Source organism: Nyctibius grandis, chromosome 6 (assembly GCF_013368605.1).
Source record: "Nyctibius grandis isolate bNycGra1 chromosome 6, bNycGra1.pri, whole genome shotgun sequence".
In the NCBI taxonomy this organism is placed as follows: Eukaryota; Metazoa; Chordata; class Aves; order Nyctibiiformes; family Nyctibiidae; genus Nyctibius; species Nyctibius grandis.
In genome coordinates this window covers 35,560,428-35,586,452 of record NC_090663.1, presented here as the reverse complement: position 1 = coordinate 35,586,452, position 26,025 = coordinate 35,560,428, and the positions used below count along the sequence as shown (strand labels likewise).

The window sequence follows — 26,025 nt, the reverse complement described above, 5'->3', positions numbered from 1 at the left end:
TGATATCCAATCTAAACCTCCCCTGGTGCAACTTGAGGCTGTTTCCTCTTGTCCTATCGCTTCTTACTTGGAAGAAGAGACTGACACTCACCTTGTTACAACCTCCTTTCAGGTAGTTGTAGAGTGTGAGTTGTAGGAGGCAAAACCTGATGGTCCATGTCTGTGAAAGCGATACTACTCTTTCAGTCGAACGGGTCTGCATAATTGCTTCCAAACTAATGTGTGCATTATTTCTGCTTACCATAGCAAGTGTCTCACGTTGATTTTTAACGTTAAAATGGTTTTGCGTAAAGCATACAGATGTTGCTTAGCTGCCCTATGGGGTTTTTTTGTTGTTGTTGTTGTAAACACAGCACCTTCACAGTGCCAGCACTGATGATACTGTGTGTTCATAAGGAAGCAATGTTGTTAGCATATGAGCACTTCGTGTAATTCCCTTCTAGGAGTATGTTGTACTTGTAATGTTGTAAATGTTGGAGTGAAGAATAGTTTGAATTAGCTTGGCAACAGCCTAGTTCACATCAGGATGGGACATTACTGAGGCTGCACAGGGAGCTCTGAAATTGCGATTCTGTGCAAATGCAGCATTACCTGAAATTGTGTTTCTTCCCAATGCTTTCTGATGGAATGTGGAGTGGAGCAACACTGGACAGAGCATGTTGGGAGGGATTCCCTGGCTGCTGCAGATGTTTCAGTAGGCTCCCTCCTGGATGCTGCCATCTCTGCCTTCAGCTGTACGTGCTGGAACGTCAGACTTGTGTGATTGTTGTTGTGTTCCAGAACACGGCAGGTAAACTGGTTGTAGTGTAATGTGTTGATGTATGAAGTGCCTTAAGTGGCTTCTGACTTCAGTGACACTGGTATTCATGACCGTGTAATACGGTTTTCTGCTGAAATACAAATGCTGAAGATGCGTTTTCTCTAGTATCAAAGCATGTTCGGTTGAGTAAGAGCACTTTCAGACTGCCTTCCTGCGTGTCTGGGCACACCATCTCCTTTCAGATGGCTTTTTTCCCTTCATACACACTGTACAAACATAACTGATGGGTTTGAGTAAGTGCTGTGTGATTGTGTGGGTGAAAGAACCGAGTTCCAGATGGAGAACCAGGAAAGCGTAAATTATTGCTGTTTGCATTGTGACACTAACACAAATTGACTTGCATTCTTGTAGTAGTTTGTAAACTTGTAGCTTGAATTATCTATAATAATGGTTTTGAGTCCTGTTTACCTAGCACTGAACGAGTTGCTGTCTGTCCCTCTGCCCTTCTATAGCACAGCCCCAGACACTCCTTGTAGGTTAGTAGAAGTGACAAGATCTTGCTCTGAGCCCTCTTCTGCATGTTGTAGTGTATTTCTGCTGGGTATGGGGCTGCTGGCAGCTGATCACTTCTCCTCTTAGGAGAATCTGCTTGCCAAGCTCCTTTTCCTTTTTTTTTCAAAGTGATGCTTCTGTTGCCCCAAGCTCTTTTATGTGTTGAGGAAGGGGAACAATTAGAGCTCTGATAACTAAGACTCTTTTTTTTTTTTTTTTTTTCTCCAATGTGTAAGCAGTTCAAATATACAACTGCAATTTGATAAGTTGAGCTTTACTGAAAGCACAAAACAGCTGAACTCTTTTGTACTGCACTGGAGGGTGTTGCGGAGGCTGGATGTGCATAATGCTTGTTCGTGCAAGATAAACTCAAAGCAAGTTTATTAGTAGCACTTTGTTTAGAGAATTCTCTAAGTCGCTAATTGCCAGGAACAGTATATTCTTGGGAAGGAATGTTCTCAGGAAAGGCAACTGTTGTGTCTGTGCATCTACTACTGACTGCTTCTGTGGAGGAGATGCTGTCTGAGGTTGATTTTTCATTAGCCTCCTGTGGCAGGTATTAAATCTAAAGAAATTCTCATCACCAGGAAGACTTCCCATCCCGTAAGCCTGGTGAACATATTAGTACCTGCAAAGTTACAGGATGTCCATTTTTTTGAGGACTAATGTTAATCTATTTTAACAGATTTTATACACCATAGGTTAATCCTTAGAAATACCTCACTTTTTATGCAGGACACTTCTAGGACTCCAAATGTGGATATGAAGCTGTATTTGAAGCTGGCTTAGTTGCTTATGAAAGGGTTGTTTACAAAAGTGAAAATTTGCTTTAAAAATAGTTGAATCAGTGGTTTATTTCTATATATTCTCTGGTTATGTGAAAGTCCAGAGGCACTGAGTGAGCAGATGTCTATACGTACAATGTACACATTCGTATATGCAACTTTAATGCACTTCCTCATTTACTCTACTCAGCCTCAAAACTACTTTTATTTTTCTGGGAGCTTCTTCAGAATTGATTGGATCAAGATTTACTTAGCTGCCTGTGTTGTTTCAAATTTTGGCATTATTAGCTATGCAAACTGTAAGCTAACATGACATTCTTTAAATTCTTGGAATCTCAGTCTTGCTAAGTCTTGGCATGTTGGAGTTCCCTGTTTTCTGTAGTGAGAAGCTCTTGAAAGAGATGAGACTGCTGGTTGGATCTGAGCTAATACTGAATCAAAATGGGATCTTACCTTTTTGTTGCATGACTAGGTAAGCAAGCTGCATTATGGGCTAGTCTCCAGACAAGTAGAAGCTAGTTTTAATGTGTCAAAACAACAGTGAAAGCAAAGTTTGCAAATACTTTTCGGCAGCTGATTCTGTGATTGACTTAAATCAATGGAAGATTATTCAGGACAGGTTCTTGCCCTGCCTTCAGGGAAGACTTTTTTTTTTTTTGTTGAAGAACTATTGAATCTGCCTTACGTTTCTTAATGGAAAATGAAAATAAGCGTACTAAAATTGTTCATACTTCTATAGGGATTGAATAATACTGTGTAAGCAAAGGATCTAGACCAGCCTTAAGGAACCAGGAGATATTAAGCTAGTCAAGCCATTTCATCTTGGGGGAGGAACGGCGGGGCAGAGGAGGGTGCTGTCTGATCTTGGTAGTTTGTTTTTTCCTTGTTCCATGGTCTTTTTACCCTCAGTTTGAGATAGGTGTTTTAAAGTCTCACGTAAAGACTAATTGTGGGCCAGAAGCTTCTCTGTGTTTGGCCCACAGTGAGCACACAAATTCCTGCAGTTTTAGAATGGTCTTAATTTGAGTGCTGCTTTTGTACTCAAAACTGTTTATGGGCCCTAAGCCTGTGTGGAAAGCTTTATACTTTTCATTGGTATGAAAAAGGATTTATTTTTAAGGTAGTTATTCAAGCTATGTTTCCAGCTGAAGAAAATAAGGTTTAAGGAAAAATGTCAGCTTCTTGAATGATGCGTTCTTGCTTTTAGTACTCACCTTTCACTAAGCATGCTGGCTTTATTTTATACTTTCTGAAGTATTTGTTGATAAGAGTGTGTTTTCTTTCCCCTGCTGTGGTTTCCAAAATGGTTTATATGGTTTCTGTGAGGATTTAAATTTCTTTGTTAGAGAACAAATCAAGAGTTGCTTCTCTTGTCATGGCAAACTTGTTTCCCTGAGCAGTTATTGATTCCCATACAAAAATATGATCAGGGAATTAGTCTTCGGTGTGCATAATCAACATCAAGATAGCGGAAATCTCCCATCATTATTATTATGTTTTCTGATCTTGTAGCCACCTTGAGACCTGTCTTACTGTATTGCAGCCAGTATTGTCACTCCAGTTGAGATGGTTGAGTCACACAGAATCACAGAATGTTAGGGATTGGAAGGGACCTCGAAAGATCATCTAGTCCAATCCCCCTGCCGCAGCAGGATTACCTAGATCATGTCACACAGGAACGCGTCCAGATCAAATATTCTCTGGTTTTCTGTTTTCGCTGGGGTTTTTTGTTAGTTTGTTTTGTTGTGGTTTTTTTTTTCAACTTACAGTTGAAATAATTTCAGTCTTTAATATAATTCTCTTATTAGTGTGCATTATTCTGTCCATCCTATATACTTGATCCTGTTGTTCATGTCCTGCTGCTTTCTTCCCACCAAATTTTAAATACATCTTTATATCAGTATCCTCATTTGAGGACACCACACTCTGGTGTCTGCATTTTAGTTAAACACCACTGACTTTTGTTTGTTTATTGTTTTATATGACAAGTGTCCTCCTCCTTGTTCTTTGGAGAGTGGGATCTGTCACTCCAGACATATGATGGTGTTCAATACCTGTCCAATTTCCCTGTTCTTCAGTTGGGAAGCTGGCCTTTGTCAATGAACGCATCTTCAGCCTGATTCCCTTGTTGGATCCAGTGAACTCTCTTCCTCCCATTTAGACTTTATTGCTCTGGAAGTGACCCTTCTTCCTGCCAGATCCCTCACCCCACTGCAACCATATCTTATAAATCTGAAGTTTTTCCTACCTCTGGTCTCATTTTTGGCACTAGGAGCCTTTCATATGGAGTTGTGCTATGGAGATCATCCAGCTACTTTGGACAGTTTGGATCGTCTCTCTCATTCATGTCCTTGTGGTTTTGGTACCTGAGTGCAGTCTTAGGGCTTGCTAGGAACTTGTCCTTATACATTGCATGGGCTCTTTAGTTTTTTGGGGTGTTTTTCCCTATGCCATCTCCCCCCCACCCCCCCTTTCTGCTTCTGTAGGGTTTGAGGTGAGTATATGTGGCTTTCCTCTGCTGGAGAGGATGCTGGAATTGTTTCCCCACTTGGCTAATCTTGTGTCATCTTTATAGAAGATGGAGGCTGTTGCTATGTAAGGAGCTGCTCTCCAGTGACTCTGAAGGTGTCCCATGTGCATCTGCCTGTTGGCTGCCCCAGCAGTACTGGGGTAGTGTACTGGTGTAACCCCAAAGCTGATTATGAACTTCCTTGTCTTCTCTTTATTTCAGCTCAGCTGTCTTAAGACGACTCTTTAAAGGTATTGAGCTGCCTCCACTGTGCATCGCTTCCTAGAAAGGCGGGAAAAAAGCCTTCAGTGCAGAGGAAAACTGCTGTCTGGGTTGTTACTGCTCTTTGCTATGTCCATCAAGGGATAAGCACTGAAGTTTTTCTTTACTGGGATTCTTAGTGTTGCTGCTATGTTGCTGCTCTGGTGTCTGTTCTAGATCTGAGCTTATACTGAGCAGCATTTCATCATTATTACAGTTTATATCTCTCTTAATTTCCTGTCTTCGTGCAAACTTGTCTGGTCACGTGTATGTTCTTATGTACATGGTCAGACTGAAAATCCACCTAATGCTGTGTCCTGTCTCCAGCAGTAACCAGGGCTAAATGCTGAGTGAAGAGTATAAGAACAGCATGAGCATGTAGTGATTCTTAGAGTTCTCCTAGCTGCTTGCAGCTTGTGACTGAGAGCTGCTTGAGGTAGTTTGGTGTTCAGTTTTGGACAGATTTTTCTTACGTGGCTCTTACCCGCTTGTGTTTGAGCCTGTGTAAGCTTTTGGCCTTCAAGTACCGTGCAATACGAAGCTTCATGGCTTGATCACTCACTGTGTGAGGAACCATGCCCTTTTGTTAAGTACCTGCTATTGGAAGAGGGGGAAAATGATGGTTCATTCTATCATGTAGTCCCTCAGGTACCTTTTTCCTTTTGAGGAACCAAATCTTTTGGGTTGTTCCTTTGCTTCTGTGGAAGCCTAGCAAGCCAAGTATCTGAGAATGCAACCCTAAAGTCACACTTAATTGCAGCTGACCAAAAGGTTCAAAAGTTGCTTGGCAGTCAGGGAAGTGGAAATGGCTTGTGAAGGTAAACATGCACAGATGGCATTGTTGCAAAAGCCTAGTTTCCTTAAGGAAGCTGGTCAAAATGGCTGCACTTGATTCAAAGAATAATAGCTTAAGAATGATTACTATCTTAAAATCCTGGTTTGGCTAATCATTTTTAATTTCTTTTTAATTCCAGAACTTTTGAATCCTCTTGGGAAACATGAAAACAAAGTACTACTTTTTAAATACCTTTGAGGACAGTTGACAAGTTCCAGGGAAAAGCTGTTTTTTTCCTGCAAAGTTCAGAAGAATCTGCATTCTCTGGGATTTTAAATAAATATAAAATGAAAAGAGTTTAAAATTTAGCCTTCAAAATGAATGTTGACAAGTCTGATGACAAAGCAAAGAATGGCTTGAAGTCTTCCTTACTTGGAAGGGATGATAACGGAAATAACTGCGCATGTGACAGGGCTACACCTTCCTCAAAGAATTGTGCCACCAAGACACACAGTAATTCAACTGACCAAAATATAGTGACTGAGAATGAAGATGATACTGTTCTTGAAAATAAGAGTGACTTCAGAAGTATTCTTTTAAAACAGCAGTGTATTGAAGCACTTCCTCTGCAGAAGACACCTGGCAAATACAACTGCACAGGAGCTCTGTTGGGAGATGCAGATGCTGCGTGCACATCTTCCGTGATTGAACAGACTTGTGTGTATCCTTTGAACTGTGACTTGAAAGAAACAACAAACTTACTGAAAGGTAATGCTGCTATGGCAAAAATGCAAAATCAGAGTAACAATCAATCTGTGCCTTACAGTCAGACTGACTCTAAGTGTGTATTACCTCTTCCTGCTTCAGAGCAGAACACATCGTCCCTGATAAATGACAGGGCACGATGCCACCTGAGCACATTGGATGTTACTAATGTTATAGGTGAAACTCTGGGAACTGATCAAAGTGACAACATGCATCTGAGGGAGACGCTGATCTCTTCTGAAGTATGTATGAGAGAGAAATTTGATAGAACCAGCTCAGAAAGAACACCTAATTTCTTCTCTATGATAGTGGCTTCGGAAAGCCCAGATGCCTATTCAGAACTTGAAGTATATCGTCCTGCCTCTGCAGATGTCGAACACTCTGTAAAAAACACTAACAAGACTGATAAAGAATCACAGGAAACAGAAGCACAGTCTGTAAAACTAGCTTCTGGATGTATAAATCCTTATAGGCAAGGTGATTATCACCGTGCATTAATATTAATGAAGATGACCAAGTGAAATCCTTGCAGGATGCCCCTGACCATGATGCAACTGGGAATTTCAATGCTGAAACATGCATGAATTGTCTGGTAAATAATGTGCACCTTCTCCCAGTAGATAAAATGGATGGAGAACAAGTATCAAAGAAAACCAATGAACCCTTAACCAAAGAACAAAGTACCTCGGGAAATGCTACTCTTCAGGATAAGCACAACGCCTCTTTCATGTCTTGCAGCGTACCAAAATTAAAGAGGACTGTTATGCCTGACCTGAAATGCGAAGCAACTTTTGTGGTCTTCAGTCCTGTGGCTGGGGAAGGCGATTCTGCTCTATGTACTTCAACCCCTAAAGAACGATCAAAAAAGACAACTTTTTCTGTTTCAAGTCCGGCAAAACTTGCAGACAAGTCTCCTAAACTAAGACCAAATGAGGCGTTTGTAGCAGGACATAATAGAAGGCCTTTGCTTAAAGCTAGTTCAGGTCAAACTGCAGGAAAACCAGTGGGCAGGTCTCCTATTGTGTCAGCAATAACCAAAGCGAAGAAATTGGAGATTGTTAGTTTTCCCAAACCTAATTTCAAAAACGTGAAGCCAAAGGTTATGTCTAGACCTGTGCTACAGTCAAGAGACAGTGCAGCATTAAAACAGTCTCCCCAGTCCCCCCAACTATCAGTTGTCTCCTCATCTTCACTGATTGCTTCCCCGGGGCAATTGTCCCCCTCTATAAAAGCTCTGAAAAAGAAAATAGATCTAGCTAAAGACACTGAAGTGGAATTGCCTGTGAATAAACCCCATAAGCTACATCTTAACAAACACCTCTTCACTAGCCAAGTCGTACATGCCACAACACATCCCAGAAACGCTTCCCACAAGGCTTCAAAGCCACCTGCGTTAAAGCAGAATCCGGAAGACATTGGCAAAGCAAGCTCTACCCATTCAGCATGCTCCTCGGTTTCTGCTGCGCTTCCAACGTGTGTAGAGAACTCGAAAGAGATGCTGAATGATAAAATGGAAAGTTCAAACTCTTTAATCCAGCCCTGTGCTCAAAACATCTACCCGACCGGAGGTGAAAAAGAGCAAAGCAGCAACATGGGAGTTCTTCTGGAAGCAGCCTTGTTAAAAGATGTGGCAAATGAAACGTTTGACCTGCACTCTGTTCCTTCGGTAAGCTTTTTTCTTTACATACTTAATTATATGTTTTGTACATTTGGAAAAAGGGAATTCCGCATCTCTCAGTGCTAAATGGAAATTGTGGAATGGGTTTTGTGTATACAAATGTCACTGTAATTTTGATTTCTGATGTTAAGTCTCTCCCTAATAAAGGGGGCGAAGAAATACCTTTTTACAAACTGGTTGCACTTGGCCTTAAGTGTGATTTAGTGCTGTCAGCCTTCATCTTATTCCATGGTATCAAATTTTTTTTGGTGAAGTCTTAAGACAATGCAGTTGGTAAGATTTCTGATAAAAGCAAGCAAGTCTTAATTTAGTCAAACTGGTAAAATTGTGTGGCATAACTTGGTGAGGTTTTTCTAAATATAGTTTTTAATATGCACTTTTATCAAGATAATTCTAGTGGTGCTGTAACTTCAAATAGACATTAGAGATAAATTGCTGTTTTCAGTATTTTCTTTCAAAATGTGCTTTAGAACTAAATTACACTTTTTAAATTTACTAACAGAAATGTTGTGCATATATTAACAATAATATTAAGTCACACAAAACCCAAAGACCAACAAGTTGGTCAAGCGTTTTGTTTTTAACATCTTAATTTAACTGTCTGATTTGAATAATTTGGGGGTTTGTTGATTTGAAGTAGAACCGTGACTCATTACAATAGTTAAGAGTAGCCAGGAAATATTTCTCATGCAGAGGGCATATACCTGGTTTTGGGCAGTCAGCCAGCTGGAAGGTGCAAACTTCCTGGCCGGGAGGTATGCGTGTGCTGGTTGGTTGGGAAATATTTTCGGACGAGTCAGCTGCCTGTCAGGGGAAACATGCTGCTTTCAAATGCTGTGAAAGAAGATTGAAAGAAAAGGAACGGTGAGAAAGAAGGGAAGAGCTTCAGGGCTGGGTTGACCAAGATCTCAGGAGGCATAGCAGGGATACAGAGTTGGAGTTTGATGCTATATGCATTCCCTCCTGTGGTTCGCTTGTGGGTTCAACAGCTTATGTTAAATTGGTGAAATGGAGGCAGCAGCTGTTAGCAGCAGAACTGGCATTGTCTGAATTTTTGTCAGGCTTTACTAATTTGCCAGAAAAACTCCAATAAAGTTCAGTATACGGAGGAAGCTACTTCAGGTAAAACAGAAACAGCTATCCATTTTTGAAACATTACAGAAGAAAATAAATAAAATTATTTATTATAATAAATAATTTAACTTGAAAACCTAAAAGAACATGAAAACAAGGATGGTCTATTTTAATTCTGAAGTCTTTCAGAGCTTGGATTCTGCTTCACTCCTTCATTTTGGTGCCAAGGGTTGGAGAGAATGCTTTTAATTCACCCTGTTGCCAAGATTGAAGCCTTTGTGATACTAATTGTTCTGCTGGTACCTGGAAAATTCATAGAGCAAATTCTATAAGATGAGCAGTAGACCATTCAGCTGGACTAAATTTAGTAAGTGGTCTTCTGAAAAGTGCAGATTAACTTCTGAAAACGAAGATGAGGATTGGAGTCAAAAGTGCATTAATATGACCAAATCGCTGCATACCAGCTTGAGTCACAGAAAAGCATATGAAGAGCTGTACATTCTTATGAGTTTACCTTTATAGGCTTATCTTTACAGTGTGAGTGGTCATGAATTAGTGCCTATGTAAACTGGAGCGAGAATTCTCTATGAAAGGTAGATGAGTGCTCCGTATAAACCAATTATTTTAAACCTGTCCTGGGTCCACTCCTGAATTTGTTTTGTCTATGGCACTTGAATGTGAAAGATTTTAACCTGTTTCTGTGTTGTAACATAAGACCTAGACTAGGAAACCTGTTGTAAGTGCTGTGATGTTTCAGGCAGTACAGGACAACTAACTTCGCAGTGCATTAACTTGTGTAGTTGCTTGGCAAATAATTCGTATTCAGATTAGGTGCAGTCATGTAATTTAATGGCTTAATAGAGTTTGGGGAGGAAGAGGAAGAAATTCTGATGTAAAATGACCTCTGTAACCTCTTTAGGGTGTTTGTCATTACCAGTGATTAGCTTCAAACTAGTAGTTTTCTGTTACTGAAGGCCATTCAGGAGATGATTCTTGAAGTTCTGAACTGCAGATGTTGACACTGTGACAGCAGACAGCTAAGCATATCCCTTACCTGTGTGGTCACTAATTCATTATAGATGCTGGAAAGGGAGATCCTCAGCTTCTCACAGTGGTGGTGTGTGGGGTTGGTTGTTGTTATGTTTTTGGTTTTGTGTTTTTTTTTTTTCCTAAAACAGATGCCTTCTGTGAAAGATGGGACAACACAAGGGAAAAACATAACGAAGAAAGGCCCAGTCACACTACGAAGTGTATCAGCTCCCAAGGTTAAAATTGTGCCATCTGTGTTGCCCCCGAAGAGAGGATGTGAAAATAAAACTATCAACACAATTAAAGAGCCTTCTCACAAAGGAGTTGTTCTGTCATCAAGCTCTGGTAAGAGAATTTTTCACTGGAATACTACCATTTAACCAGTTTCTTAAAATGAAGATATCATATTTAATGTAGTTTCTGACAGAACTTTTAGGATGGTACAGAGCTGTATTTTTGGTGCTTACATATCATTCTATCTAAATCACAATTGCTATTACGGGGCGGGGCAGAAGAAGGCAGGTTACATCATCATTGTAAAATCTCATTTTGTAAGGAATGTGTTTAGGAGGATGTGCTATTAGAAGAAACAATATTTAAATATTATTATTTATAATTTGGTTATATAACAGTACTTTGCAGAATTACAACTAAAATTACTTGAAAGGTGTAAAAGTGAAGAGGAGAAAATACAGAGCCTCAGGTACAAAGCATTTATAAGCAACTGTATGCTATCCCAACGGCAATGAGCCCTTATTTCAGGACGTAACATATTTTATTCAACCTAATTTTCGTACAGCTCTATAGTTTCTAGAAAGAGGAGAACATAATTGAAGGAGAGACTACTGCTTGAGTTGCTAATTAAGCTCAGACTGATTAAAACCAAGGGTGGAGGGGGAATCTCACATCTAGTCTGTAGGCTGCTCTTCAAATCTGGTGACTGGAAACTACATTCTGTAATTGTATTGTAGAGATTCAGAAATGCTCTTGTAGGTTATGTACCTTTTTTTTTTTTAACAAAGTGTGGCAATATAGCTATTTGCAAAGGTAGCCTGGCTATGAATGACTACGCTACAATACACTGTAATTTGGAAAGTGTGCACACCCAGGTATAGCCAGTAGAACCTGTTCTTTTTCTTTTCTTTAACCCACTCAATCTAAGATTATAAAACAGGCCAAAATACTCCTCTTAATTATATATAGGTGGTGAGGCATGATAAAATCTGTAGCTGTAGCTGTTTACGGGATGAGTCCCTCAAAGAAAGTGGATATAGGCTATTCTCTGACTTAATCCTTGCTAATATGAGGGACTTGCTCAGTGAACCAGGTACCTACCTACCTGTAAGCCACCAGTTTCTTGGAAGACTCATCACCTCTCTGAATACCAGTTTAGAGCTTTCCTATCTGTAATTACAGTCTTAGAAGAACTGACATGGATATAGATATAGATGGATATTTGTCCCTTAGATTATTAATCCAGAATAGATTTATGACACTGTCACTAGAAATAAATCTAAGCATGGCTGGGTTGCAGGACTAACTTCTTCCCTTCATTAAAAAAAAAAAAATCAGATGCACTTTCGGAAGCAGAAGTCATTTGCTGTTGAAAATAAAAGCCTTTACTCCCCAAGTTTCTTTAGCTCAACTTGTGACTCCTTAACTCATTGTATGTGGAAGTTACGGTGGTCGGTAGAATACCTTCCAAATTTTTCCTGTTGGAAAAAGGCTTAAGGTAAAAGCATGAAGCAATACCTCAGCATTTCAAACTCATGCTATGATCTGACAAGACTGGAACTTTTAACGTTGCCCATGAGAAGAAGTTTTTTCATGCCTTCTCCCTAGCATCCCTGCCAATGCCCACCGTTCCTAGCACATCTTACCCTTCATTTTGCTTATGCAATGTTTTGGTGCTACAAAGTAGGATTTGATGCACTGAAGTATATCAGGTTAATTTCCCCATCCCTTGCCAAGGGAGTTCTTAAATGTGGTTCCTTGCTCTCTGTTAAACTTAGCACTGATGCAAATCAGAGGATGGGATTAGAGGTGGTAGAAGCAAGGATGGGGAAAGGTAGAAGTTACTTGGTATTGCTACCAAAGCCTCACTGTATTATGCGATGACACCTTTCAGGTAAACCCTATCCACTGCTGCTTGCCCCATCTGTTTTTAAAGTTTTTTGAAGTAAAACTCTACATACACTTACTGTGGTCAAGTGGCAGCTTGTAACTGAAACACAGTTCCCTGTTTAGCTAAAGCCTTTCTGTAGGGAGTAACTACTTCTTCCAGTTTAAGGCATTTGAGCATTTCAGTATTAAACTTGTACCTTGACATAATTCCAGCAGCATAGATAAATAACTCAGTAGCCATACAGTTGTTTGCTGTCAGGATTTCTCCAGACTACAGACAGACTAGCTAAATCCAGGATGGAAAGGACTTCTGAAGGTCATCTAGTCCAGCCCCCTCTGCCTGCAACTGGGTCAGCACTGAAGTCAGACTAGATTGTTCAAGTATTTGTCAAACTGAGTCTTAAAACGTCCAAATCCTAGCGACCTCATTGCTTCCTGAGGTGCTAACATAAATGCAGCTAGTTCTTAACCATTTCTTGACTGTATTTAGATCATTGGGTAGGAAGACAAATCAGTGTAGTGAGTCCATTAAATACTCTGAACAAGAGAGGTGATGGTATAGCTCTGTGTCATCTCTCACATGTGTATGTTGAGGGAGAGAAGCAGTCCGTCTGTCCAGAATGTATTAGTATATGTATTATTCCCAGAATAATCAAGAGCTTCTGAGCAGTGTATTCTATCATGCATGGTCATTTTGAGTGGGAAGCAGGAAACTTCCGTACAACCAAGAAATAAAAGAACAAATGTCCTGTATAAAACACCAATTATATACATACTCCTTGCAACTTGCCAGGAGTTGAGATTTTGGTAATTTTTTTTCACTTGTAAATGTAAACCTGAAGTTTTCAGTGGTAATGCACTAACCCAATAGAAGCATGCATCTAAGGAAATTCCCCGATCATGTCCCGAACAGGAGACAGCAGAAGGAGAGGAAACCTTGTGTCTCAAGCATTATATTCTTGTGATGTTATTTGCAGAGCATGTTAAGCTAGAAATAACATTTTTATTTATTTCAAAGTGGTTGCTGACCGCTGTTCCCCAGTATTAGTGTATCTTGGCTGGAAATCTGAGTGTTTGCTGAATTCGATATTGGTTCTCTAAAAGGTGAGCCCAACTTCATTCAGTGTACCGAAGTGGTTTGTGAAATGACGAAGCCCCATTTCTGCAGCAAATCTAGAAATCGGGTCACAGTTGCAAGCTAGATGCCTCAAAATTATTTCTGTAACTATTTGTCTCCATTCCTACATAAGAGAGAATGACCTGCAATCACATACTCATTCTCAAACAAAAATCTTAATTCTCTAGAGCTAATTTTTCCATGGTGGTGTGCTTAGATTTCTGTAGTACTGGATGGCAGGTATTATGCCTTTTGCCATGTTAGTTTTCTATTAGTGAAAACGTTTATTAGAATTCAAGACACAGAATAAAGTGTTTGAGTTACCTGGTTCTTACTGGAAGGCATGTGTAATTTTGGAGTCCTGGCTCAGGACTTTCAACCAGTCCTAGAAATGAAAACAACTGTTGTTTTTGTTCCCAGCAAACACAGCCTTCTAATTGGATGTACGTAACCACTGTGGAGGAGTAATAGGCTGCTGATAGTTGAGGTATTATGGTTTGGGAAGAGTCATGTCTTTCTCTCACTTGAAGGCAGGGGTAGAAGGGGACTGGAGAAGCCAAGGAGGTTTGGTGGTCCAGTGAAACGTCACTCCAAGTTCTTCTACTGTCAGCCTGCCCCAGCAACTGCATGCTACCACCCATTCAGTTGAATGGAAACACTGTGACAGTTTGAGCCACAGGAGGTTGGTTGATTTGTGTTTGAACAGCGTAAAATAGGGATATGAATGGTTTACTTAAGATCTAAAAATGTAAAAGCCCACCACTGTGTCTTTTTTTCTTTTAGTGCTGACTGCAACCTACCTGTAAGTATGTAAAGGAATGGAGCTTTACCTGCAAGTTAAGATATGCTAATACTTCACTTACACTTCTGCCTTAAAGTAATACCATTGCTTTCAGTCATTTCCTACTGCATGAAACTTCATGTTGTTGTTGATGTCTTAACTATGAGAGCTCTGTCAAGCCTTTCGCGTAATTGAAACTATTTGGGGATATGAAAGCATCAAAAAATATTATTCCTCTACTTACTGTTAAAGACTTCCAGAAATTAATGGAAGCCATGTAAATCATCTTTGTAACCAAAATGTCTTTCACTGTCTGACAGTTATTTCTGACATTTTAGGTACCATTTTTGTCTCTTGAGTTAAGTCACTGATAACCGAGTAAAGCCCTGTGCTTTACTTATCTTTTCCATGAGTTTAGTCCAATGGTACTCCCTCTTTCACTTGCTAGTATTTTCATAGCATTTAACTAGCATAATGAAAGCATGGGTAGAGAGAAGCTCAACAGTCTGAATTCTGTGTTTCCTTGAAGAAGATTTTGGACAAGTGAGACCTTTTCCTTAGGAAAAGTTGATCATACGGAAGGACTTTTCCGGTGTTTTGCAACTAACTGAAGCACAGGAAAAATACTTCCCCATATGCTATAGGAAACACGTTTAAGTTGCATTAGACTACAAAAGGTTTAGTGATACTTTGAAATACTGATTTTCTTGTTCACTTGGGATTGCTAAATTCCTTCTGATCTTACACTTAAATGTGTAATTCAGAGAAGCTTCCAAAGTTAAAACCAGAACAGGCTGTAACAGATGAAGACTGTGTTCATTATTGGAGTGTTGTGGCTATTTATTGCACAAAGAACGGGCTTTTCAGATGGAAAAAACGAAACCAAATGGTTTCAGTTGGTTTTCATACAGCTGGAAATGTATATAAACTTGGTAATTCAACACTTTTTGGTATAGCCTTTCACAACACTAGCGAAGCAGAACCAAACCAATTTCGTTTCACTAAGCGTTCTCACAATCTTGAGTCTATGTTCTGACACTGAACCAGGAGCTAAACCAAACATGGTTACTGCAAATCACTTTTCAGCTTGTATCGTTCCTGCTATCTACCATGTGACTCTCTAAAGTTGGATTCACATGCTGCCAAGAGGAAACAAAATATTTTAAAAGGCAAACATAACTTCCAGGTTTTCTGACCTGAAACTGTCAGGACTTTATCAAAATGCTGGACTGGAGAGTTACTTGTAAGTGTATCCATATACTTTCTCATGAACAAACCTGAAATACACCAGAGTCTATAAATAAGGCTTAAAATTTAGTTTCAACCAGTCTTTATGCTGCTTGGTTTTTTTTTTTTTCTTTTGCAGAACAGCCAGCTTTTTTTATGGATTAACATCATTATTTGTCCTTATAATATTTGTTGCTGAGTTCAGATTACTTCGTCACCTTTTCCCTTTCTTTAATACATATGTAGTGCTTCATTACAGTAATTAAAATCTGTGTTAAAAGTGAACTTAAAATTCCTGTATTCACCTTCAGAGATGTGAGAAGGAGAAGACCCATACATGGGTCTCCATGGAGCATAATGTGTCTGTAGTATGACATAAAGCTTGTCTATCATCTGTCTTTGGTCATCTTCACCCAGAGAGCTCCACTGCGTAGTGACGGTGTTTCTCATAACCAGTTCTCTTTTAATTTGCGTTATAAAGTGAGGAATAACTTACCTAATGTATCTGAAAGGACTTTTGTCCAGCTGACCAGTTTGTGAGAGTTCAGGAAGCAGCGTTAGTTGTGAGGGCTTAGGAGCCTCGCAAGTCGTCCCTTCTGCCTCTTGAAATCTCTGATTGCTTGAGTTGGGCTTCCCTGCTAATGTTACCACTCCACTTCGCCCTCGCTTCCTGGCCATCCTCAACAGGAATAGCTTGCTGGAAGCTGCTTGGAGCAGTGTGTATATCCTTGTGCCGAGCCTCTACCCCAGATGCTGGTCATTCAGGTACACACGCTAACAGAAAAATTTCCTTTAACTTTGACACCTATTTTCTTTTGTTATACTTCATTAACAAGGAGCTCTCACTGTGGGATAGATATTACTCACGTTTTGCAAGCCTTACATAGGGTTCAGCATAAAAACACCCATTTGGAACAAATTATTTCCTATTTAGTTTTATAAGTCCAATGGACCATGAGAAATGAGTAAAAGCAGAATGTGTTTTTTGTGAGATATTATGGGATTTGTTACAATGAATGATTTCAAAGCAAGTTGATCGATTTTGTCTCTGATTTGATAGCCTTAGGTGTGGTCCTCTGAGTTTTCTGAGGGTAGGGGAAGAAGGTGGGGGGGATCGCAACTTTTGAAGATGAACTTAAATGATCTTTATTCCAAAGTCTATGATATTTCCGGTAGTCTGTTGACTTCCAGCTTCTAGAAGGGAGCATTTAATCCTGTCAGCTTTGTTTCAGGTGCCACCAGTGACCACACGTAGGGAATTAAGTTTTCACATATATTCTTGGACTTCTTACAGGTGACTTTGACTAGCCATGTCAGGGTTTTAATATACCTGTAGCAAGAAACGTGATCATACTTGCAGAGGCTGATACTACCAGTCCACATATCAATGCTGTCAGAAATGTGGATGCATTTATAAGAATATTCTCCTTTAGGAGTGAGGTGTGCACTGCTTCCCTGCAGGGGAATTTCTTGGTACCTAGTCATTTACTTGCAAGGACATGCTGGTGTGTCTTCAAATAACTCTTCACCTGTACTGGGTAGTTCTGAATTCTCTAGGAGTGGAGGTAAAGGAGGAGAGAAATAGGAATCCTTGCCTTCCTGAAGAAAATTGTGTTTATGTTTTGCTACAGTGAGGTTCCTTCTTCATGCAAGGAATGCATGACCTCCTGCAACAGAAAACTTAAAATGTTTATAGATAACGTGTGTATAAAAGCTGCAAACTATCAAAAAATTCTCAGTGCATAACATGAAGAAGTGTGTGGTATGAAGAGCTAGACAAAAAATTAAAAGCATAATTGGATGTGATTGGTGGTTTTCTTTTGCCTCCACTTTCCTTGTAGTACATTGATTTGACTTCTCCTTGTGCCCACTACTCCTAAACAGACAGAACTTTCCAATAGCTGTGTTAAAGCTAGTGGTTGGGGTTGGTTTGTTTAAGTCAGGATGCAAACAGCTTACAACAGTCTCCTGGCAAAGCTGGAGTGGGCAAGCTTTGCCACACTGTGCAGCTGCCCTGGGAAGCTGGCGTAAAACTACCTGCTTGTAGGTTGTAGGAGATGACAGCACGACTGTGTGGACATGATCTCTCACAGGGCTGCCTACAAAAGTAAAAAGCTAAAATTGAGTAAATGCAGCAGGCAGCACGATGGCAGGCAGCACTGGAGGTTGGGGAGCAGGCATGAGTTTGGACTTGAGACTGGGGAGGAGAAGGGTTGTTTCTAGGTGCTCGAGAGATCCCCTGCAATGAGTTGAGCCTGAGGGAAGACTAGGAAGGGAGGAGTCTGTCTGATGGCAGAAGGGTTTAACTGGAGGGAAGTCTGCCACATTTCATAACTGGGACAAATAAGAAGGGAAAAAAGTGAAATTTAACAGTAGATGTTCCCTCTCTCTCCCCCAAATTGAAAACACCCCAGTCAGTGTTCTGACAGTGGGAGTGTTTGAGAGAATGAAAAGGATTGGTTTGGTTAAGGCCAGGTTGGATGAGGCTTTGAGCAACCTGGTGTAGAGGAAAGGTGTCCCTGCCTGTGGCTGGGGCGTTGGAACTAGATGATCTTTAAGGTCCCTTCCAACCCAAACCATTCTATGATTCTGTGGTTGTTGTTACCTGCAGATACAATGCTCTGTAGCACTGATGATCACAGAATCACAGAATCAACCAGGTTGGAAGAGACCTCAGGGATGATTGAGTCCAACCATTGCCCTGACACCACCATGTCAACTAGACCATGGCACTAAGTGCCATGTCCAGTCTTTTCTTAAACACATCCAGAGATGGTGACTCCACCACCTCCCTGGGCAGCCCATTCCAATGTCTAATAACCCTTTCTGAAAAGAAATTCTTCCTAATGTCCAACCTGAACCTCCCCTGGCGAAGCTTGAGGCTGTGTCCTCTTGTCCTATCGCTAGTTGCCTGGGAGAAGAGGCCGACTCCCACTTCACTACAACCTCCCTTCAGGTAGTTATAGACTGCAATAAGGTCACCCCTGAGCCTCCTCTTCTCCAGGCTAAACAACCCCAGCTCCCTCAGCCGTTCCTCATAGGTCAGACCCTCCAGACCCTTCACCAGCTTGGTCACCCTCCTCTGGACTTGCTCCAACACCTCAACATCTTTCTTGAAGTGCGGGGCCCAGAACTGGACACAGTACTCAAGGTGCGGCCTCACCAGTGCCGAGTACAGAGGGACGATCACTTCCGTAGACCGGCCGGCTACACTATTCCTAATAGAGGCCAGGATGCCATTGGCCTTCTTGGCCACCTGGGCACACTGCTGGCTCCTGTTTAGCCGCTGTCGATCAGCACCCCCAGGTTTCTTTCTGCCGGGCCACTTTCTAACCACTCTTCCCCCAGCCTGTAGCGCTGCATGGGGTTGTTGTGGCCGAAGTGTAAGACCCGGCACTTGTTCTAGTTGAACCTCATGCCGTTGGTCTCGGCCCATCTATCTAACCTGTCCAGATCCCTCTGTAGGGCCTTCCTACCCTCCAGCAGATTGACACTCCCACCCGGCGTGGTGTCATCTTCAAATTTGCTGAGGGTGCACTCAATCCCTACATCTAGATCATCTATAAAGATACTGAACAGCATCGGCCCCAGAACTGAGCCCTGGGGAACACCGCTAGTGAGCGGCCACCAGTTGGACTTTGCCCCATTCACCACCACTCTCTGGGCTCGGCCATCCAGCCAGTTTTTAACCCACTGAAGAGTCCACCCATCCAAGCCCTGGGCAGCCAGTTTGTCTAGGAGGATGCTGTGGGAGACAGTGTCGAATGCCTTACTGAAGTCTAGATAGACTACATCCACAGCCCTGCCCTCATCTACTAAGTGGGTCACTTTGTCATAGAAGGAGACCAGGTTGGTCAAGCAGGACCTGCCTTTCATGAATCCATGTTGCTGGCCCCTATTGTCCTGCATGTGCCGTGTAATGGCACTCAGGATGATCTGTTCCATCACCTTGCCTGGCACCGAGGTCAGGCTGACAGGCCTATAGTTCCCTGGATCGTCCTTCCGACCCTTCTTGTAGATGGGCGTTACCATTTGCTAATTTCCAGTCATCTGGAACTTCTCCAGTTAACCAGGACTGCTGGTAGATAATTGAGAGTGGTTTGGCAAGTTCATTTGCCAGTTCCTTCATTACTGTAGGGTGAATCCCATCCGGGCCTGTAGCCTTGTGGGTGTTCAACTGGCACAGCAGGTCACTAACCGTCTCCTGGATTACGGGGGGTTCACACAGCCCCCCGTCCCTAACTTCAGGCTCTAGGGGCCGAGTCTCCTGAGGACAACCGGTCTTGACATTAAAGACCGAGGCAAAGAAGGCATTGAGCACCTCTGCCTTTTCCTCATGCCCTGACACTACACTACCCTCCTCATTCAGCAAGTGGTGGAGGCTCTCCTTGACCCTCCTTTTGCTGTTGATGTATTTGTAAAAGCTTTTTTTGTTGTCTTTGACCGTAGCAGCCAAATCAAGCTCTAATTGAGCTTTGGCCCTTCTAATCTTCTCCCTACATGACCTGGCCACGTCCCTATAGGCCTCCCAAGTTACCTGACCCTTCTTCCAGAGCAAATAGGCTCTCTTTTTTTCCTTAAGTTTTCCAGTTTTAGTCTGAGAACATTGAGCTACAAGAAGAGGAACACATGAATACCTACCTGCATGGCTGCTGGCAGCCCAGTTGTGTTTTTGGTGCTCACTTGCTGCTGGTTCCTTGACACCTGTGCTGAAGAGGAGCACTTCCCTAAGGATTGTAGGTGAATGGGAACAATACTGTGGAAGTCTGCAACAGATGGGGAATTGGGTCTTGCCTTAATATGTAAACTGTTCTCTGATCAGCTGTTATCCCCTAAACAAATAAATCTCTCTCAAGTAAATATTTCAAGATGCAGCAGTAACTGAACATTCCCTGTCTTTGTCCATGCTTACGTTTAGCAGTTGAGGCGTTACTAGCAACATAACGTAACTGTGTCCTGCCTTTTCTTTGGTAATTTCGGTAGTAATTTCAGACTTTAAAAGGGAGGCATAACGAGAAAGAGATTATCTGTAGATCTTTAGTAGAATTATGAAACATGCTGCTGTTACTACTTTTTATTCCTCGAAGGAGCACTGACCTATGTATAGCGTAATATAGTATAACTAATATTGCTGAATGGCTAATCAGGCAAGCTGGGGAGCTTGCAGCCATCAGAAATCTGTTAGTATTGCTACTGCTTTACAGTGCTCAAAATAGCAACCATAAACACTCTTACAACTATGTTAAGATAGGTCAGCTGGAAACAATACCAACGTCCAGTCTGTCTTTCTATGATTTATTTTCTCCTTTCAATAGATGCGAAAAAATAGCATGTTTTCTTGAAGGTTTACTCCTCTTGCTTTGTAAAGACCTTGTACTGTAGGCTTAGACGGGGCTTTTTCATCATACTTAAAATTATTTTTTTTAAAAAAGCTAAGTTTAACACTTCTAAAATAGAGCCCTCTGGATTTTTAAACTTGCAGGAAAAATCAGAAAAGCGTAAGATAAAAATGGAAAAATCAGTATATTCAAGAGAAGGCCAAACCAACTATTACTGTTAGCTTTAGGGTTAAACAAAAACAGCAACAACTAAAACATCCTTCCAAAGACTTCTTTTGCACTTAGTCTGCCCTGGGTTTCTCTTTGGCAAGGGCTTCCAACCATTCACTTCCAGGTGTCGTATAGCTCCGTGAATGCCAGTTGCTCTGTGCTCAGTTCTAGATGTGAAATGTGTCGATATGGTTTGAAATGGTGGAGATTGAATCTCAGAACTGGTGAATACACATTCAACTTGAAAAATCTGCCTGGTATCAACAAAGTCCCAAGTTCACCACTACTAGCATATGTTTATTCTCTTAATTAGGCTTCAGTGCTATTTAAATGAAGCCTTCATTTATTCTTGACAATAACCACCTATGAGGGATTCATATGAGAGGGTGATTATTTGAGTAGGGATATGAAATCTGACTTCAGAGCTTCTTGAAAAATGAGCTTCATTCTTTCCTTATTTCTATTCCAATACAAGAGATACTTTATCATACTTGAAGTAACGTGGTTGTTCCACAGAGGCATTTTTCCAAAGAATTGCCAACTCATTATTTCACTGTAGAGGAATGTGATATTTCTAGTATTCCACTTCAGTGACTAGATTAAATAACTGATGAAAGCCTGTTACTTTGATGCTATTGCTTGTTGTCTTTATAATAATTGTTCACTAAATATCCTGCTTTTGTGCTTGTTTCCAGTGCTTTTGTTTATATACCGTATCTTCCTGCTTCTGTCTTCAAAACCTTTGAATTTAATTCTGTTGCTACTCATTTCCTAGGAAATGGTACTTATAAAAATGCATTGTAAAACATTGTTGTTAGTTGAAGTAGCAGCTAGAGTAGTTGCTTAATGATCTTGTGTCATGACTTAAATTCTCCCTCAAGCAGGGCTTTTGAAAAATGTATTTGAGTGCTTGAGTAATTTCTTTAATAGAAGCCTTACAGGAAAGCTCTAAGCAGTAGAAGAACTAAGAAAAGAGCAAAGGTCATCTGTTTGACGTGCTTCTGAAACTGGACATCCTAGAGCTTGCTGTGCTCGCTGAATGGGTTTGAGTTCACAGCTGGTTTAGAGCGCTGCCATGTTCCAGCGTCTGCAGAGGAGCTGGGCTGGCTGCAAATCATACATAGGGAACATGCTGTACAAGAAGAGATCAAGCATTTTAACATACTTGCCTCGACCATCTTGTGTGAAAATCACTGTGAAGAAAACAGGATTCTGTTCCCTGTACCTTTTGAACTGGATGAATGAGTCCAGCACAACAGCAATCAAGCATGCTGCCCTCATCTTTAAACAATAAAATGCAGCTGATAATCTGCATTTGTTCCTCTAGCTGCCTTTTGAAATGTAATGCTTTAACTTACTAAGTCATACAAACTTAACAGGCTGTTTGTACGGTGGCCCTTTTTGTTTGTTTGTTTGTTTTTGAGAGTGTGAGACTTGTTTGATTTTTGCACCTTGTTTTGCTGAGAGGCTGTTTAGAAAAGGAATTTCTGACGGGCCTGGATTGATTACTTTTCTGGTATGTTGATCCATTAATGAAACAAGCTTTTAGAAAACAATGTGGAAAGTTTTAGAAAGCTGTTAGATTTATTTTATGAAGTTCAGATGTCACAGAAACTTGCTTTTTATTTTTTGGTCAAACACACAAATGATTTCAGGTATGTTGTCTGGAGTGCTGTGTTTCAGAGGTGTTTTCAGTAAGTGTGAGCTTGTGGTTTGTGGTGTTCTCATAGCATGACAGAGGTTGGATGCTCTCTAGTGAGTTGGATATATTCGAGTGTCCGTTGCAGTAACTTACAAAAAATTCTAAAATATGGCTGACAATTTTGTCTCACAGATTTCATACCAGGCTACAGTAAAGCCATATACAGAATCACAGTTCCCCCAAGTAATGTCAAACAAGTAGTGAAAGTGCACATCCGCAGAAAGGTCTGTCGTAAAGCGTGTTTAACAACACATTGAAGCTTGTGCGTTATATTCAGTGACCAGTATTATATAATATCCTAATGCATGTTCAGTATACGTTGTATGTAGGGTTTATTTTTTGTTACTGAATTGATCTGAACTGAGGGAAATAGCTTGGACATACCTTCCTTTATTAGTGCTGTGCCTGGCTTTGCGTACTTGATAGGGGATATTTTGAGGCAGGTTATCTAATCCTGTCACACCACCTACTGTTGGAAAGCAGACATTGGGCATGAGTGTTTTTCTTGCCTAAATCTTAATGTAATCCCCTTAATGTCATGCTTTTTTGGTCTTAGTGCAAATTAATGGTTTCTTGGTCGCTGGTATTTAAGTATGGAGGTCCTGCAGCAAGACTGATGTTGAATAAAGTGGAATTACTAGCTAATTTTGTCATATTTCAACCGTCTCTTACATAGCTTAAGCAAAATTGAAATGTGGTTTATAGTGACAAGAATAAAGAGGAGAGTATTCCCTTTAAATAGAAACTTGATTATTCTAAGTCAAATCTGAAACACTGTAGTAGTATCTTTTAAAGTAAGAGAAACTGTTCTGTCAGACTTGAAAATGGCAATGACATCAGAAGTTAAGATATTATGTAAAATATATTTTGTTATAATAAATAACAAAATATTTTTTTAAAAAATCTGTAAGTCTGTCTTCTATATCTCTATTTTTGTTCTTGTACAAAAATGAAAACCTCTTTTCCATAGCTATTCAGAGGACTGTAAAGATCTTGATGTCAGAGCTGACAGGAGTCAGCTTGGTGCTGGGAAGACAAGTCTGTGTGTACATAACTTCCTTTGGGCCATTGTAGTTCTAGTCTGGGTACAGACTATTCAGAAATAAACTAAAAGCTATTTTAACTAAATTCACATTTTCTTGCAGAAAGGATAGTTGCTTTGTTAGTAGTACACGAGTAGGCTCCTGTCTGAAGATGGCACACCTGTCTCCTATATAGATACTCTTCCTTTTTGATTAACTTAGCTACTGGGCATTTGTTTTCAACAAGCTCAAATGAAAACAGCAATTAGTGCAAAAATGTGTCTGCACCAGCTGGCCATTAAGAACTTGTTTCTGGGGAGTGCTGTTTAACTAGTTCTGCAGAACTAGTCAGTTTTCGGTATATTATGTGGGTACAATGCAATGTGATTCTTTTCATGCTGTATTTGTCCTTGAAATGATACTATCTTTTGGGAGTGCTCTGTCAAATGAGGTGTGGGGGGGAAGATCTCTGTTTTGGGGGCAGGAACAAATGGAAGAATCTTTCTTGGATTGCCTTTGAGCCAGAGGTTATATTTTTATGGGATCGCCAGTACAGCTAACCATAATACACAGAGGTAGGCGAATGCTAGAAGGACTTTCTGTGCGTGCAAACGTCTACCTTGAAGGCTGGTTTGTAAAGCTCTTGACTTGTTCCTGAGGTCAGTATGCAGGTAAAACGGGATCCTTTAAATCCTTGGAACTGGTTTTTCTGCATTACAGCATTTTTTACTGTGTGAATATGAGGTAGATTAAGCCTCTTTATATGTATTTTTAATGCGTAAATCTTTTTTACTTGTAGGCATGTAAGTAGAAGAAGCAATTGTTTCAGCTTCTTTCCAACTCCTTTTGTTCTTTTCTCTCCCTCCCCCTTCTGCCACAATAACAGGTGTAGGATCTTCACCAAGAGAGAAGCATGCCTCCGTGAAAAATTCTCCAGCCTCTTGGTCTAGCTTCTCTAAACCACCTGCCAAATCCAAAGTGCCTGTCAAAAGATCAGTGCTTGAGAGAACACCTAGCATCTCATCAGTCAGCAGCACTCAGAGTGAGCGAAGTCTTTTCAGCAGTAATTGTAAGTATCTGTCAGGGTTAACGGGTTTTAACTGATAGCCAACATCAACTACTTGTTGAAAAAATCCCCTTCAAGGGAGTCCTGTCTAACAAAGGCCTGGGTTAATTCTCATTGTACTACTTATTATTAGTTCTGGGTCTCAACTCTTTTTGCCTCCTAACTTACAACTTTCCTTCTGGAGATATGCCACCTGAAGGAGCTTTGCGCCTTGAATTTTGGTTTGATGAGTAGAGGTTTCAGTACAGCTCCTCTTCCGTCCTGAAACATTACAAAACCAGTGGGTCTTCCCAAGCAAAAGTTTCCTTGTGTTTACATATAGGGTAATAACAAATAAGTCTGAACAGTGTGAATGGATTACGTGTTGTAATATTTGGAACAGCACGTTACAGGTTTTTGATACTAAATGCTCTTTTGGAACTAGATTATATCTGCTTTCAGAGTTTTAAGATAAAATGTGTAGATGAGATCAAAAGCAGGTAAGTAAAACTTTTCATGGGTGGACTTCTATAATTTCTAGGGTAACTGTAAGCATTGGTGTATTCCATCTTGATTAAAACTAGGGAGAACAATAACAGAACTAGCTTTGATTTGAAGCTCTACAAAGGGTCTGTACCAGCATTTGTAGGAGTTTGAGGGGCAAAAATATGAAGGAAATAACACACAGCTGACTGTCAGACATATTAGTATTCCCAGCTATACGTATTCAAATGAGTACATTCAAATATTCTGTTACTATCGCATCATCTGTTATATCTTGGAGACTGGGAAAAGGCCTTTCCTTTGTGCCAGATGTCATTTAAATCTGTCTTCAATGGACTGAAAAAGAGAACTGTGATTTAACATACGTCTGTAGTTTATGTATGCGCATATTGCATACATACATATATAACTAAATACTCTCTTGTTCTTTTTTTTTTTCTCCTGTAGTGCCTTCATTAAAAAACTAAGACATAACATACTCCTCAAAGGAATAAGAGTATGTGTAATAAAATATGCAGAGCATGTTCCTGTGTAATCGGGTCGGTTTGGTTACTGTGACAGCCATGTTGACTTTTTCTGTGCATGTTTAGGACTGTATCTGCAATTCCTAAGCAGCTTTGTCCTCTCTTCATTTTACTCCCTCATGTAACAAAGGAAAGGGTCATCACTTCATAACAAAGTATATTCAGATTAAGTATCCAAACAGATGACTCCTTATTTAACCTGATTTGCTAGCTGGTTTAATCTGTTTTGTCCACTGCCTTCA

At 40.5% G+C, this 26,025-nt stretch overlaps 1 protein-coding gene across 2 annotated transcripts in view; it reads left to right on the top strand.

Annotated features, from left to right (window-relative positions):
- MTUS1 (microtubule associated scaffold protein 1) overlaps window positions 1-26,025 on the top strand; it is a 135,412-nt gene that overhangs the window by 30,126 nt on the left and 79,261 nt on the right. For both annotated transcript variants that reach the window (XM_068402683.1, XM_068402682.1), the window contains exons 2-4: window positions 5,842-8,073; window positions 10,338-10,533; window positions 24,597-24,779. In XM_068402683.1, coding sequence (XP_068258784.1) covers window positions 6,988-8,073; window positions 10,338-10,533; window positions 24,597-24,779 — 1,465 coding nt within the window. In that variant the 5' untranslated portion in view covers window positions 5,842-6,987. The remainder of the gene's footprint in view (window positions 1-5,841; window positions 8,074-10,337; window positions 10,534-24,596; window positions 24,780-26,025) is intronic.